Source organism: Falco cherrug, chromosome 7 (genome assembly GCF_023634085.1).
Source record: "Falco cherrug isolate bFalChe1 chromosome 7, bFalChe1.pri, whole genome shotgun sequence".
In the NCBI taxonomy this organism is placed as follows: Eukaryota; Metazoa; Chordata; class Aves; order Falconiformes; family Falconidae; genus Falco; species Falco cherrug.
In genome coordinates this window covers 26,060,880-26,077,186 of record NC_073703.1, presented here as the reverse complement: position 1 = coordinate 26,077,186, position 16,307 = coordinate 26,060,880, and the positions used below count along the sequence as shown (strand labels likewise).

Sequence of the window (16,307 nt, the reverse complement as noted above, 5' to 3'; positions counted from 1 at the left end):
TGTCCTTGTGGTAAGGATGGCCACCAGCCTCCTGGGCTGCATCAGGCAGACGGAGCCAGCAGGTCCCGGGAGGGGATCCTGCCCCTCTGCTCAGCACTGGTGGGACACAGCTGGGGTGCTGGCTCTGGTGATGGGCTCCCCAGTGCAGGACAGACATGGGCTTACTGGAGAGGGTTCAGCTCAGGTCCACAAAGCTGATGAAGGAACTGGAGTATCTGTCACCTGAGGGGAGGCTGAGAGAGCTGGGACTGCTCAGCCTGGAGAGGAGAAAGCTCAGGGGGATCTCACCAATATATATGAATACTTGAAGGGAGAGTGTAAAGAAGATGGAGCTGAGAGATGCTCAGGGACAGGACAAGAGGCAATGGGCAAAACCTGAAATAGAGGCAATTCTGTTTAAACATAAGAAAAAAAAGGGGGGGGGGGGGGGGAGGGGGAGTTAACCGTGAAGGCAACCAGACACTGGCAGAGGCTGCCCAGAGAGTTTATGGTGTCTCTGACCTTGGAGATACCCAAAATACAATTGCACGTGGTCCTGGGCAACCTGCTCTAATCTACCATGCTTTGAGCAGGGGTTTTGAGGGGATGAAATCCAGAGGTGCCTCCAACATCAACGATTCCGTGGGAAATATTTAATTGGCAATGGTTTTTTTTCAGAAGAATCACATTTTATGAAGGATTAATCCCCCATGGATAATTCTAAATCTTATTGCTGAAACAGATTGACTGTTTATCACAAGCTGTTAGAAGCCTTGACCCTTCACCGCTGTTCTGGAGTTTGCAGATGACATACAGAAGATGCTTCTTATCCCCATTTGGGAGTGAGCGCTGCCAGTCGGGGCAGCTATTGGCTGTAATGTGCGCTGTCAGCTCCTTGATTTCTTCACGAGAACAGGATAGAAGCTGCTAACTGAGACTCCCTGTATGATCTCTGTGCTGTAGGATCTCTCTTTTGAATAGCTGTGAGCTGCTGATTCTTGACCTGAATTAATTGAAAGCTGGAAGTGTCTTTCAGGGGAGTTTGGCTCAAATAAATTCCAGCCTTTTCTTTCCTTGGACCTGGGGACAGTGTGTTCATACAAGAAGCGTGGTCATTAACCTTTGATTTTTCATCCAAAGTCCTGTAACTTTATTCAGCAGACTTCATTACATCTCCACTGGATTGCTTTATTCTCCCAACTTATCCATAAGATTTCCAAGCAGTATTAGGGCTATTATTCCCATGTCTCAGGGGCAGAGTACTTTGTTTCTAGAACAGTTTCGGTGCTCATCAAAATGTTTTCTGCGTTTCCAACAAGGTTTTGAAGGCTCCCTAATGAAATGGAATATCGTCCTGGCATGATGCTCTGTTGCTGATGTGGAGTGGTCTTGGAGGCTTAGGGGAAAACCTGCTTCACCCTCCAGTCTTAAAAATGAGTGACACCAGTGACATCAAATTGAGAACATGCCTGTTGCACTATATTGAAAAAAAAGCGACAGCCTGCCAGTTTATCCAGTTCAGCTTCTGCGCCTGCTGTTTGGGTCTTTGGTGTCTCTGGAGAAGAGGCCGAAAATTTTTGTAGCGATAAGGAGAAGTACTTTGGGTGTCTTTGCAGAGAACAGAGCACAGATCTGAGATTAGCACTTAGGCTACAGCACAGCTCTGATGAGATAAACAAGGACCTACATCCTATGCCAGGGCAGTTAGATTCAGGAAGATAAAGTATGTCTTTACCTGAAATAGATGGCTCTTACTTACAATTCAGATTGCAATTCCTGACAGACCACACCGAGCTAACTGCGAGAGTGCTGGCTGCCAGAGAAACTGCAGGTGCTCCACTCCACACCCTTCAAAAGCAGAAGGTAGCTTATCCCTAAAGCCTAAGAGAAATAAGTTCCCATTACTTGATTTGCAGCAAACAACAAGCCATTGTTGCGGAAGAAGAAGATGAAGAGTCACTGTCCTTATTGTGTCCCTGCATTAAGACAGAAAGAGGTTGTAGTTACATTAGAGCTGTCACCACCTTTTAAAACTGTATTTCAGAGTTCTCCATCTGCACCCCAAAATGGAGCATTTTCAATTGATGCTCCAAGAACAATGAGTTTTCTTGTCATTGGAGACCCATCACAAAACAAAAAGTGGAAGCAGAACATGCTGTCAGAGCACACTGAGGATGCTGTTTGTGTTCACACAGTGATGGTGCTCAAAATGCCACCTGTGTTGCAGCTGGTGATGTCTCCGGAGCACCCTGTGCTGTCATGGCAGAAGTAAACCTTATTCCTTAACTCACAGCTGTGACTCCTGCCTGCTGTTTTTGTCTCCTAGAGTCACTCCATTACCCAATTTGTCTGGAGTTTGGAGTAGTCAGAAATCTTTAGGTGAATCCTTGCTGGCCGTGCCTCAGTGTGAACCCTATAGCCAACCCATCCTCCCACACAGCATCAGCTTTGCAAAGGCCACATAACTTTTCCAAAAATTTTCTGGCAGAATTTCAAGGATAAGCATCTGTTGCATTAGTTAAGTTATTAGTAATCTGTATCATTAGTTAAGTTTTCAGCGATGCTTCGGGCAAGGATGTCTGCATATCTAGCGAAGAGGACCAGGCAGGAATATCCATACCAATCAACATGCTGGGCAGCGAATGAGCATACCTGGTACAGGAACGGCTATTTTGTATTTTAAGTAAGACTGATATCATTCAGCTATTAATTTGAAGAAATTTTGTGACACAGACGGTCTGAGTATGCTGCGAACAATCTTACATCCCTATAACCTCAGCAGTGATGGAATTACATGCTTTTCATACCTAAATTATTCAGTTATTCCAAACAGCCCTGTGGTATGGGTTATATCAGCCTGCAAAAACAGGTGAAACAATTAGCCAGCAATTCATTTTTTTCTTGATATGGACATTGCTTTTTGTCTTTTAGAAAAATAATGTTACATATAACTCTTATTTTATAACTTAATGTAGTCTTGTCTAAGACCCTGCCTTTATTCAGACCGTAGACCCAGCACAGTTGTTGAAAAAAGTCTTGGAGAGAAGCAGATGGGAAGGAAGGGAGAACTGTTGTAGCTGAATAAGATAAACCTTGCCCAAGAGCTGCTGGTGCCGTTTGGAAGAGGGCTGAGGCGGAGCAGCTGCTTGCTGTATTGCTGCAACGTATTGCTGGGCTGGGCTGCAGGGCTGCTGCAGGGAACCCCCCTGAGCATTTTCCTTCTTGCAAACACTTTCTGTTTCACATCTTTTTCTTTTACCCGGTAGCGTGCATGCAGGCAGACAGAACGGCCTCGTTAGAAGCCGTGTTTCCTTTATGCTCCTTCTGCACCCTCCCCTGCATTTGAGAAATAAAACGCTGCAGTAGGAGGCAGGTGGGAGACATGGTACCGCCCAGTTGCTCCAGCGAGCATCGCTGCCCCCACCTCCTTCAAAGAAGATGTATGGCCTCATTCTGGGCACCCTGGTGAAATAGCCGTGATGAGAATATTTGCTGCTCCATTACACGTTTTGCCTTATGTTTTTCAAGGCACTGAGTTTTGCTATTGCTAGAAGTAAGAACTTTTTATTAGCAGTAGCTGAGTCACTGTGCAGCTGCCTCAGATCTGAGAGGTTTCATTGCAAATATAATTTGTACAAGCTCCCCAGCTGCCATGCCTAACACCATAAAAAAACCAGTAGTCTTATGTGAACTTGACCATCTGAACTTTCTTGAATGAAGGCAAATGCAGTGATTTTCATAGTACAAAGAGACGTCACTGCCTCACACATCTGCAGATAACAGTGGTGGGCAAGAAGGAACAAAATCTCCAAAACCCATGTGAATTACTGAACTCTGCTAAATGAAGTCAATGCATTTGCTGTCTGTTGGCACACCAAGACCCTTGTTTCTGTTCATGGTCTGAGACAGTGCGATTAACCAGAGAGAAGGGCTGCTGAATGCGGACGGTCTGTTACCTGTTGCAAATAATGCCTGTGCTGGAACCAGTAACTTCATGGTCAGCGGTGGGGAAAGACCCAGGTCTATGAGGTTTTTCTCCACAGGGAGGGGCTTTACTGGGGTTATTTTGACTCGGAGGATTACGTTGTCCTTCAGAAATAGTCGTTAGCAGGCGTAAGGGCATCACATCTGTCTCTGAGATAGACTTGCAAGGCTCTACGGCACGCTTATTTAAATGGTGTACAGAGGAAGCAAAAAGCTGGACAGTCTTTATAAGCACAAGCTAAGGATAAAGCAATCCAGTTGCTTATTTATCCTTGGGTAAAGAGTTTATAAATGCCTGATTTACACTAAAGCACAGAAAAATATTTTCAACCCATCTTACCCTGGGAAGCCTCATGTCCTTCCTGAGGAGCAATGGGTGCGACCACCCAGCCCACAACGGCAGAGCACTCCCTGCGCACTGAGTTTACCTCTGCTGTGAATTCACATCACCAGTTCACAGTGTTCCCAAGATTAAAAGTTTTTGAATTTACAACAAGAAACTCGCCACATCCACTCAGCCCTAGCAGAGGCCCCTGCAAAGTAGGAAGGGGGTGTGAGTAGGGGGTTTCTGCCGTACCCAGCACAGCATCTGTGCTCCATGGGAAAGCCTAACCAATTCCAGTTCTCCACCTTTCTTCTAGGAAGCTTGAACGTGTACCTGCGTTTGAAAGGTCAGACTGCAATAGAGAACCCGTTGTGGTCTTCAAGTGGAAATAAAGGACAGCACTGGAACCAAGCCCGTGTTAATATAAACCCCCCAACTTCGTTTCAGGTAATGGCTTGTGCATCACGCACCGGGAACAGGAGCATTTGGTTTTTGGAGGGGAGGGCCTGTGTATGCTGACCCTTTCCTTCTGACACAGGATTTCACAGCTTCATTTCAGGTCTGAAAGCTGCTTTATGGATAGATAATTGCTTTCTTTGCTTTAAATAGGTGAGCACCATAGAGCTTAATAATGCACATTTTAATGACAGAACAGTAGCTGTTTGCTTGAAGGCAAAGTGTCTTTCAGTTTTCAGAAGATGCTGGTAGCCAGTACAAAACATTTTTGAATTTCAGATTAGCGACTGGAATACAGAATTACTTTCTGTGAAAGAATATTTAGGGTCCATGCTACAGTGCCTGTGTTAGAGGTCTCTTGAAATACAAGCATTTTCTGCAGAAAAAGGAATGATCTCTAAGTCTTTGCCAAAGCAGCAGTGCTGCCTGCGCAGAGCTCCTGGCACGGCAGAGCTGCACGCCTCGTTCGCTAGGTACATGCAAGTTATGACAGGTTTTCACACATTTCATTTTTGGTTTGACAGTGAGATGCTGATAGACTCTTATGGGCAGTTCTCATTCATGCTATGAGCTGTTTGTAACTGGAACGGACCCAAAAAGGCAGCTGCTGTGAGCAAGCCCTCGTGTGTTTGAGGCTGGGAGTATCGTCATGGAAGATGGGAGTCACAAGCTGTGCCCTGTGGTGCAATGTTCACCAGGCTCCTCTGTCCCCTCTCTGTAACCTCCAAGTCCCCTGGGGGAGGTAATGGCTTTGGGGGAAAATTAAAAGTCATTCGGTGCGAGTCAAAACTGCTATCTCAAACATGCAGATTGGGATTCGCTTTATGGGTAATTACTGATCCTGACCCTTTGCTTTTATTCCCGTGCATGAGAGGCAACATCAGAGGAGAAATGTTTTGGTGCACGTGATTGCAGAGGCGTTGCATGGAGGGAAATTAGAAGAAAACTGCAAGAGGGGGATATGCGAGGTATAGCATTACACGATGTTTGAGTGGAAAAAAGTGGCAGAACCGGGGAGGAAGAGTGTGGAGAAGAGGGACACGAGTATTAAAGTACACTCAGAGCATGGTGCCAAGCACAAGGGAGCTGATCAGAGTGGGTGAGTTTGCATTGGTGAAGTCAGGATAAGTCCAAGAAGTCTGAACGGTGAAGGAGAGAAAAATTATTTAGTATCTGAACATGAAAAGTGGACTGGTAAAGGGAGAGGAGAGGTGGCTGGGGCAGCTGAAACCAAAGCAATTGCAGTGTTGTCTGAGAGGGATTCCCGAGACCTGGGACAGGCGTTAGCAGAGGTAGGGGAAGGATGAGGACAGCAGCCTCAGCTGGAGAGGGGCAAGGGCTTTGGCACCAGCAATGTGGAGGGGTGGACGAAGGAGATGGGGGGCAAACCCGGGGTCACCTCATCAGCATGGAGAAGAAGGCGTGGCTTTGGGTGGAAGGGAAAGCTGGGGTGTCTGCCTTGCAGGCAGCCATCCGGCGTAAGGTACTGGCAGAGCAACCGGAGACCGCAGCGAGCAGCTCCCTGTGCCCAGGGTGGGTGCTGCTGTCAGTGTGGGTCTGAGCACCAGCCCTCACACGGGGCCCCGTTGCTTTCAGAAAAGTTACAGGAGCCACTTCTGCTACCGGTGCACCTTACTCGCATCACTTCAACACCATATTTGCTGGTGCCACTAGCTGGTACACAACATGGAAGCTCCTCTGCTCAGCTGTTTTTCACCTTTTACGTTGTTATGTTTAAAGGCTTCAGCATAAAATGAATGTAAAGTTGTGAAGCTCTGCACAAATATAGCAAATAAATGTCAGAGCAGTTGGAACCTTAAATTACTTTTTTTAGCAGCTCTTGCATCAAGCAAACTTTATTTTCCATTTAGAAGTCTAAGTAGGAAAGAATATAAAGCTCCCAGTTAAATTTAAGGAGAGTGAATTGAAGTGAATCTTTGCAGTAAAACAGTACACTGACAAAGAAATTAAAACTTTTTATAGGTTAATTTATATGGGTAAAAGTGCAGCCCAGATTTGGTTTATACCTTCCTAGTCCCTGTAATATATAACAAAGCTTCTGTCTTGAAGAACTGAGAGGACTATGGTGCTTTGAATCAGAAAAAGTATCACCTAAGAGCTATCTATCTCAGTAAGATAGTCACTTATTAAGTATTTTTAAAGAATAAACGGGGGGAAAGGGAGGGTGTGGGAGCGATACATTGCATGCTGGTGTCTAGGAGGCTGTCAGTTTTAGTTCAGATTTGAGCAGGAGTGTTGCCACTGCCTTCAGCTACGCTGCCCTTGACACCTTCTTGTGTCGAAGACATTTTTGGCAGAAGAGGGACTGGTCTGACCCTGCCAGACCACCGAGATGTTCAGCCCCGTACAGTGAGCGTAAGGGGCTTACACCCTTGCCATCACGCTGTCCGGCTGGGGACATTCATGAGTCTCCTCTGCTTCTTATTAGGAGACTGGCCAGGAAGGTAAAACCTGTCTGAAATCCTCTTGAAGAAGAACAAGCTGAATCCCCCGGGGACACTTGGGCTGGCTCTGGAGGCACTATAAGGGCTGATTTCCATTTCCCCCATTAAGAGAGCAGGGTGGCCGTTGCCCTGCGCAGAAGCCCCTGCATTCCTCTGCTAAAAGCAGTATTTTTAACAACAGCTTTGTAAAGTCACAGAGATGTAGGTAATGGGGTTTGCAGGATACTGATGGGGAATTCTGATCATCTGGCACCTCCTGCACATAGCTGTGAACTGCAGGCTGGATTGTGCTCTGTGCCTTGCCAACACTCATCTGTGGTGATTTGTTCTGAGCATGTGGCCAAGCTGGCTAATAGCAACCCGTCTCTGAGGCCCATAAAACGCACTGCCAAATGCAGATTTTAATTAAATGCTGGCCGTTGTATTTGTATAGAGTCCTTTTGTCTGGAAACAGTGTTTTTCATTATCAGGAAAGATTTGACTTTAAACTCCGTTGACTGGTTATATGCCTGCTGCCAAGGAGCAGGGGGAGAAGAGAAGACATTTTCCTCTTGAGCTGAATACTTCCCATCATCAGAGGTAGAGTTGAAAAATTGTCAGAGGGATAATGACTTGATACACTGTCTTCAGACAACAGGGTAAATTATGGAAAAACTTACTGTTTTCCCAATTACAGTTCCCTGTTGCATTAATATCCACCTTGTTATAGTAATTAACCTACAGTGTCACACTTCAATAAAATAACGACGGAGTCTCCTGCTCCAAATGCACAGCTTTCACATTTATTTAGTGCTCCCAGCACAGACCTTGCCGCCTCGCTTAGGACACAACAGACAGGCTGTAAATACACGCCTAGTATTGCCAGCTTACCGCTTCAGGGTCGGGCACCTGCTGGGGATGCTCGGCTTAGCAAAGGGGTGAGATGAGTCTGTGGCCAGGGTTGAGGGATGTGCCCTCCACGGAAAGGCAAGAGCAGAGAATTGCATGGGCAGTGCAGTGGCTGGTGGCGTCGTGCACTGTTGTGATACACTTCTTGGGTGATGCTTATCCAGCTGGACTTGTTACTGCACCCCTGTGATTTACAGGGTCATCTCCCACTGCCCTGAGTGTTTACTCATGATTTGTAATGAAGGGTATTCATTTCAGATGGGCAGCTCTGGTTGAACTGTATTAATGAGCAAAGAAATGTTGGAAGCTGCTGAAAGGTCGGATCTGCGTCCTGCTGAAATCAGTGACAACAGAGAGAGCCCATCTGAGTGCCACAGACATCTCCCTGATACAGTTAGATCATTATGAAGTGTAATTTAAATATTTTGCTGCAGGTGGAATTAATTTTTTTTTCAAATTTACTCTACCCCCAAGAGTTAATGTCTCCATTAGTGCCACAGCACATCCTTATAAAATTCATTGAATATCATGCATATATTGTTGCAGATTAAAGTTAAAGAACGCGTCATCTAAGTTAACCAAAAATATTTCAAAGGACTGAGGGGGAGAAAAAAAGGGAAAGGAGAGATAACTGTGCAAATGGTGCTGCTTGGGAAATATATTCCTTACATAATTTTTTCATCTCTTTAGAAGTGCTTTGATGTTTTCTAGTGAATAAATTTCTTGCAACACAGAATGAGTCCACTCTTCTGCAAAGCTAATTAAGCAGCAGTATGGCAGGACAGCACCACATCGGGCTTGGGGAAGGAGAGCGGCTAACTTGTTTCTTCACTACAACAGTAATCCATATCCAGCAACGAACATTACCGCAAATAACAAGCCACCCATTTCCATACAGGCACCATTTCCCTTCCCAGCTGTTGCAGTTGGGGTTCCAGGCTAGGAATATTTGACAGAAAGTGACTAATAGGACCTTGAAATCACAGGTGTCCATTTCGCGAAGATTAAAGCCTTAAAAAGGAATAAAATCTCTACCCTGAGCCCCTCTGTGATAAAACACACTGCAGTGTCCTCTGATAAATATAAAACCATTCCTAGAAGGGATCAAAGCTTCTAAACATGATGATGAGCCACTAAAAGGGCAAGAGGGGAGCGGGGATGTCATAGTCATCAATAGCTGCCACGGTTGGAGATCTGAGAGGTTAAAATCCATTGAGGTGATCATAGGAGATCACTGTGGGACCTCAAGGGATCCAAATCAAAGCTTCCTGACCCCTTGAGATAAATAAAGCTTTGTGTTATGGGTGAAATGACACAAACCTGCCTCCTGGGAGGTTTCTCCCAAGCTTTCATGGGCCATGGGAAGGTCCCCCTCCTGCTGCCTGCTGGGAAGTGCCACCAGCTGCAGGAGGGGGATCCCAGTGTGGGAGATAAAGTGGGAGGGACTGGCTGGGCCACCTTCAAGAGCTAGAAACCTCATTTTATGGTGGATTTTTTTGGCTCCTGTGTGTTTCATGAAATCTGTGCTCAAGTGGATGCTCAGTCCTTCAACATGTCGCAGATGCTGTCCTTCAAGCTGTGCCTCTGCCACTCACTTCAGGTGGCAGGAATTTCTGGGAAACACACCCCAATTCTCTTTAAAACTCTTTTTCCATTTAATCCTGCCCTTTGCTCCAGGAATTACTATATTTACCTAAGTACACACATTACAGTTAGCATAGTGGCAAAGCTGACCTGGAGACACCAGGTAGACAGCTAGGCAGATGACTAGCATCTCTGGTATTCTTCAGCTCATTTGGAGAAGTACAAGCCTCTATTGCTCACACATCCTCTATGTTCACCTTGCAAGTATGTGTGAGCTCAGTTGCAGGGTTTTTTGTATCATAGAAAGTGATTGTAAATGACTCCAAGCCCATCAACGTAGTTTAATGCCATGCAAAATGCAGCTGAACTTTTTCCATTTGTCACCCTCTGATCTGCTTCTACTTTATTTTTTTGCAGCTCATATTTGAAGGGATCCGGGGCCCCGGCATCGAAGGTGATATTGCTATTGATGATGTATCAATTGTGGAAGGAGAGTGTATGAAATCAGACCAACCAGCCAACAGTAAGTGGCTCTTCCACATGTGAGGGAGAGAATAAATTACGTCTTGTGCTTGTAAATTTGAGATAGTTTCTAAAATGGATTTTCTCCAGGAGAACAATATATCATTCGATTCAGTTGGAGAGGCTTAAAGTGAAACATTTTCCTTGGAAGCAAACTCTGGAGGCAAAATGTCTTTGTTCAGATAGGGAAATGCTGGTTTAGCACAGATGCAAGTGAGAGGCTGATGGGCATTAGGCAGAAGCGAGAGCAGTGGGCTGCGCTCCACGGTGGGGCTGGGCTGGGTGGCCGTGAGTCAACATAGGCAGACAGATAAAGCAAAAATAAAACAATGTTCAGGGGGGGAAAACAATATGAAACTAATGAATATCAGTGTTGTGATTCCCTGTGGACTTTGTTTTCATCCCTCCACCCCCACGTGTGCGTTACAATACAGACCTTAACTACGCAGCCAGATGTTTTTTTATCCCAGCGTCTCCTGCCTCATTCAGTTGGCTCTTTGCAGGAGGTGACCTTGCAGACCGTTGTCCCTACAGAGACCGGGGCTCTGCCAGGGGAGGTTGGTGGCACTCGGTGTGATGAGTGGAGACAGCCTGGGTGAGCACCCTGTTGTCCTCCCCAGCCACCTCCGCGTTGGTGTGCAGGACAGGTTGTGATGGCCGAGCCCTTTGTCTTCTAAGCCTTGTAGCAATACTGACTGTGTCTGGGCAGCTCTTTAATTCTACCTTTTTTCCCCCCTCTTTGTAGATTTACGATCAGGTGCTGTTGGGACATTAGCGCATATACGACTTACCCCAGTTATCATCCTCATGTGTGTCTTAAGTCATCAGAGGTGACCTTATCCTGGGAGAGGCTACAAAAGATTCACCAGGCACTGGCATGAAGAAAGAGTCTTTGTAAAATGGACATTTAAAAACAAACTACCAAAGATTCCTCCACTGACTGACTCAAAAGTTAAATAAATACATAAATAAATAATAATAAAAAAAAATTAAAAAGCACTGGGGACATAAAAGGCATCACGGGAGTGTAACTCACTATGAACCACGCGTGAGAACGATATCTGGCCTAAGTAAGGAAGAGACCTTCAGGTGCTTTTGTGGTCAATAATGAATACAGCATCATCTGGTTGAACTCTCGGAAAAGAGCTATAGAAACCCTTGTCAAAGCACAAAGTCATGGCTGGTTTTGTTTCAAATGAATAGTTTGCTTGTTACCATGGAAACCTAATGGCCTGCCAAAAAAAAAAAAAAAAAAAAGAGGAAGGAGAGAGAGAGGAAATAAAAACAAGAGAGAGAGAGAGAAACACCTCACTGTAAACAGGGTATGTGAAGAGCTGGCATTCATTTTCCCTTCAAGAAGGTTTTTAGTATAGAGTTAAATAAATGTAGGCCCTTTCTACTTTGGCTGTCACCTCCCCTAGAGAATAACCCTAAATCAGAGCTGTTTTAAGACATTTATGTTTCATTTCTCATGGCTATGCTTGATAACTGTATGCTGTCTCCTTTTGCATGCATTACTATCCAGGATGTGCGACCTGGGCTTACATATTACACAGGCTTATCGGAGTTTGCTTGCGGCCACTCGAACACCCCTCTCCCCTCCCCAACTAAGTCATCTGTTCTAATCAAGTGAAGAAACCAAACCACCGTCTTTTATAAATTGCCATGGAAACCAAGTGCCTTCAATGAAACAAGCCTGATTTAAAAAAAATAAAAATAAAAAAATAAAATAAAATAATAATAATAATTTCAACACAGAAGCTTGCACTGCTAAAATGTGATTTGTGCAAACTATTTTCTAAACAAACTACGGAGCCTGGGTGTGCAGACTGCAGGCAAGGAGATGAAGCCGCTTCTGGAGATGGATGGACCTAAGCTGCTGCGTAAGCCCTTCTGGATGAGATATTTGTTGTTTAACCTTCCAGACAGCCATGGCCTTTCAGCTTATTATCCATTAGAAAATAGCTTCTGTTGGTCCTGGAAATGGGAGCAGCACTTTTTTGTTGTTGTCGGGGTTTTTTTTTTTCAGGTTATCAAGTGGGTCAACCAGAGGAAAAGGTCGTTAAGATACACTTAGCGCAGAAGGTGGTAAAACACAGAAGTGATTTTCTTACTCTAACCTCCATTCGCAAGGCAGTCGGCCCCGGCGTTAGCGGGACGGGGAGGCGTGCATGGGGGATGGCAGCGCGTACCGAGACACCAAGCAAACCGCAGAGCTCTGCAAACCTGGCGCCAGCAAAGCACCGAGGGTGCCGTGCCTCCGCCCTGGAGCCAGACTCTGTGCAGATCACGAAAGATTATTTTGTTATTATAGCAAAATTAAAAAAATAAATAAATCCACTTTTACAGCAACAAAAAAGAAATAAAAAAGAAAAAGCAAGCTGTACAAATGGTTTTGAGCTACCCGAACACGTACCGTTAACCAGCCAGTTTTCCACTGTATTGTAAAGTTCCTTTACAGTTGGTTATGACAATTTGAAGACCTTTTTCCTTAAATTATCTCAGCTTTTAATTCATTTTACAAAAAAATACTTTTGTCTAAAGAATAGTATTATAATTATTATTATTATTCTGCATTCTCTCGACACCCTAGGATTAAAAAACCAACCTGATATGCAAATAATTGGAGTACAAACATGAAAACACACAAACAAACGAGTATAATATTTGCAAATACGAGTATAAAAAGCACAACAAGATGCAGTAAAACAATGACAAGGCTTGATTTTTTTTTTATTCTGTAGAGAAATGTTTGTGCAAATTCAGTAATTCAACTGAAGAGATAATTTTACAGCTATGTTCAATAAAGCCTCTTTCCAGGTAAGGTATGCCAAGTGGTATGTGTGTTTGTTGAGCAATGTGCCCATGCGCCCCGGATGGGTGCGACTGGCATGGCTTGGTTTTTCCTTGGACAAACTGGTGTTGTCTGAAGGTATAATGGTCCATACTCGTGATGCTCGGGGGCTGGAGCTTTCCGAGGACACTGTTGGCTCCATAGTTTGTAGGCAGTTTGTGGTGTCTGTAATTCCCTGTGCCACAGCGGGAAGGCTGCTGGGAAGATGGTGGGAACTCTTGAGGCTAGATGGACTGTGGGGTTTTTGAAACCCTTAAAAAAACCCAAATTTCCCACTGGCAAGCACTGGATTCTAATTGTGGACAGAGGACAGGTCGGGTATGGTGAGATCCTGGTGCAGAGTTTTGCTTAGGAAGTCGGTGTGTCTCCTAATTCAGGATTTGTGGAAACCAAACCTTCACATGTATCCTCCTGCTGATCTCTCGTGAAAACCACAGAACTGTGGGATCGTCCAAGAGGCTACTCTGTGGACGCTTTTGGCGTGGCTGTCTTTGGAGGGCCTGGCTTTTCCCGAGGCTGCTAGGGTCCCTGACAGAAGTGGATGCACAGGGTTTTTGCAGGAGACCTCCTGTTACATTTCCTATCCTGTCTCTGACCATCATGCGATCTGGGCAGCTTCTTTTTGCTCATTTTCTGGTTGGAGCAGCAGCTGCAGCAATGCTCCTGGCTGGAGCTGGGCTGGAGCTGGGCTGGAGCCGCAGTGGGCGCTGCAGGAGGTCCCCCCTGCTCAGGGGGTGGGCACGCACGCTCTGGCTTTGCCACACAAAGCTGATGACAAACCTTGTTCTGCTGTATTTTATGACACCTGATTTCATTGTCTTGATCAGATGAAATGGGGAATATGGAAAAAAAAAAAAAGAGTGGCAATCTGTCGATCATTTTGAAGTGAAGCATGAAGTATTCCATTTCCTTTAAAATATTTTCCCATTTTTCCTTCAAATTCATCCCTTCCAAAAATAGACTCGAAGTAAACTGACATTTGGATTCCCATTGATCAGCACAGGCCAGGAGAAGCATCTTCGAAGCGCCGGGCAGAGCTCCAGCCACAGCGATGACAGTGGCGGTGCGACAGGGGACTCCGCAGGAAGAGAGGATTTGGAAAGCACCCTGCAATGTCCTCTCCTGCTCAGGCAGCTGTGATGAAGACAGCCTGAAGATAATGAAGTAGAGATTGTGCTTGCTTGTTTAGATCCCAAGCTAAGACTGCAAACTCAAATCTGTATTTCCTCTTTGTATTTTGATTTTTCTTTCCCTTGGTCAAGGACCACATTGAGTATTTGATAAAGGTTTTCAATTGACAGCCAAAGACCACAGATGTCTTCTTTCAAGGCAGGATAATCTGTTTGTCCCGAAAAGCCCAGATCTTTGTGTGAAAGGAAATTTATTCCCCTATTTCACTTCTATTCTGCTTTGCTGCAGAAGAAGGTGCTAAGAAAAGCTGGTTTTCTTTCAGTTGTTGATTTAGAAGTAGTGTTATCTTCCTTTACATTCCCAATATAAGCTACCGAAAAGGCAATGGGTTTTTACTTTGTCTGGGTCACAAATAATAATTACAAACTGAGATATGTATGTACTTCCTAGTCTTGATTTTTTTTTCTTTTCCATTTCAGTTGTGAAAATTAATGTATTTGTAAAATTTTTGGACAATTTTTGGCAATCAGTCAAAGGGAGTTTGAAATGATGGCTCTTCTATGAAATGTGCTAAATCCTATAATTCAGTTCCTGGGTATCCAATCTAGTAATGTTTCTGATGTATTTTTAAATTGGACATCAAATACATAATTGTGCAAATGTGGACTTTGCAGCAACTACAGCACTTGGCTGTTGGGATTGGTGACCATCGTTTCTGTGGGGATGGCTGTGGGAGTTAGCTGGGTGGAGCCTATGATAAAATTTCCATTTTTTTTTTAATTCTTTCTCAGGATGATCTGGAAGCATAAGGACATTATTGGCATAGTCCCCTTATATTGCCTCCCACAAAGCCATGCAAGTTCATTTCTTTCACAAAGCACGTAGTCTGAACGTGAAATCCCACATACAGTTATGAAGCACTTTGATCTCACTGTGCTACCAACCCATCACTTCTGCAGCTGGCTCCAGCCAGGCTTGGATCCTGGATGAGACACAAGGGAAGATAAAAGAGCATAGACTAAAAGGGGGCAAACACATTTCAAATCGCACTACAAACGCACATTTATGGTTTGAAGGCAGGAGCAGCTACCTGAGAGTCCATCAATGTGTTGATGCCTCATGTGATGAAGGCATGGACTAGTGGAGGATAAGGTGTCTCCACTGAGCCCATCTCAGATCAGCCAGTTTTTGCAGGCTATTACATAAGGGCATGCTATTGTCAGGCCCACAGAAATCCTTGGAAATGGGAAATGTCTTCTTAATTTGGGAGAGGAGGAGCTGGTTCACCCAAAGAAGATGGAGATGCAGCTGGCAGTCCCTGAACGGCTGCAAGCCCCATGCCCAGGTACCGACCTCCACTGGTGCCAGAGCAGTTTCCTTCTTGACACCCAGCACTGGGCTATCTGCTGCGTTCACCAGTGTGAATTGCGTAATTTAGTTGGAACAGCTTTGGGGGCAATTGGGATTCCCAAACTTTAAAACCAAAGTTGATCAGTTAAAATATCAGCTTATCGTTGAAGTTTGTTCTCTCTTTTACTGCCTTGTAAGGTTAGTGAAATCCCTTTGTAGTGAGTAATTTAGTCAGAATGATCAGATTTTTTTCCACCCTTAGTGGAAGAGGCTCACATGCTTTTATTTTTGGAGGGTTTACTTGCTAGTAATTTTTTTGTCATGTATCAAAGGGTAAGTGAAACTCTCTTTCTCCCCAAGAAGAACTGTGATCCATCAGAAGAATGGCTTTATAGAGCAGTTCAATAAAAAAGATACAGTTTGGTATTATAAGCACTCTCTGCCTATATATGCTAATAAAGATATTGGGTGCCATCTGGATTAATTCTTGTATTTTCTCATAAAGCTATAAAAAGCTATAAAAAAGGTTATTATTACATTTCAAATATTTTTTTTTTCTTTGCAAAAAAAGCAACAGCACAGGAGCGTGCTCCCTCGTTTACGGCTGCCTCAACCCCGATGCCCGTGTCAGTCTCAGCAGCACAGAAGGAATTAAACCAGCACATACAAACCATTTGATTTCCCTTCATGCAAAGGAGCTTAACAACCCAGAGCTCATGCAATCCTGCAGTCATTGGACCTTTGGTCTTCAGTTGCTTTATGTCATCTT

General features: G+C 44.6%; 1 protein-coding gene across 1 annotated transcript in view; it reads left to right on the top strand.

Moving 5' to 3' along the window:
• Window positions 1–16,018, top strand: part of MDGA2 (MAM domain containing glycosylphosphatidylinositol anchor 2) — a 394,427-nt gene extending 378,409 nt beyond the window's left edge. Inside the window, exons 15-17 of the mRNA XM_055717155.1 lie at window positions 4,605–4,735; window positions 10,099–10,204; window positions 10,949–16,018. Coding sequence (XP_055573130.1) covers window positions 4,605–4,735; window positions 10,099–10,204; window positions 10,949–11,037 — 326 coding nt within the window. The 3' untranslated portion in view covers window positions 11,038–16,018. The remainder of the gene's footprint in view (window positions 1–4,604; window positions 4,736–10,098; window positions 10,205–10,948) is intronic.
• The last annotated feature ends 289 nt before the right edge of the window (window positions 16,019–16,307 follow it).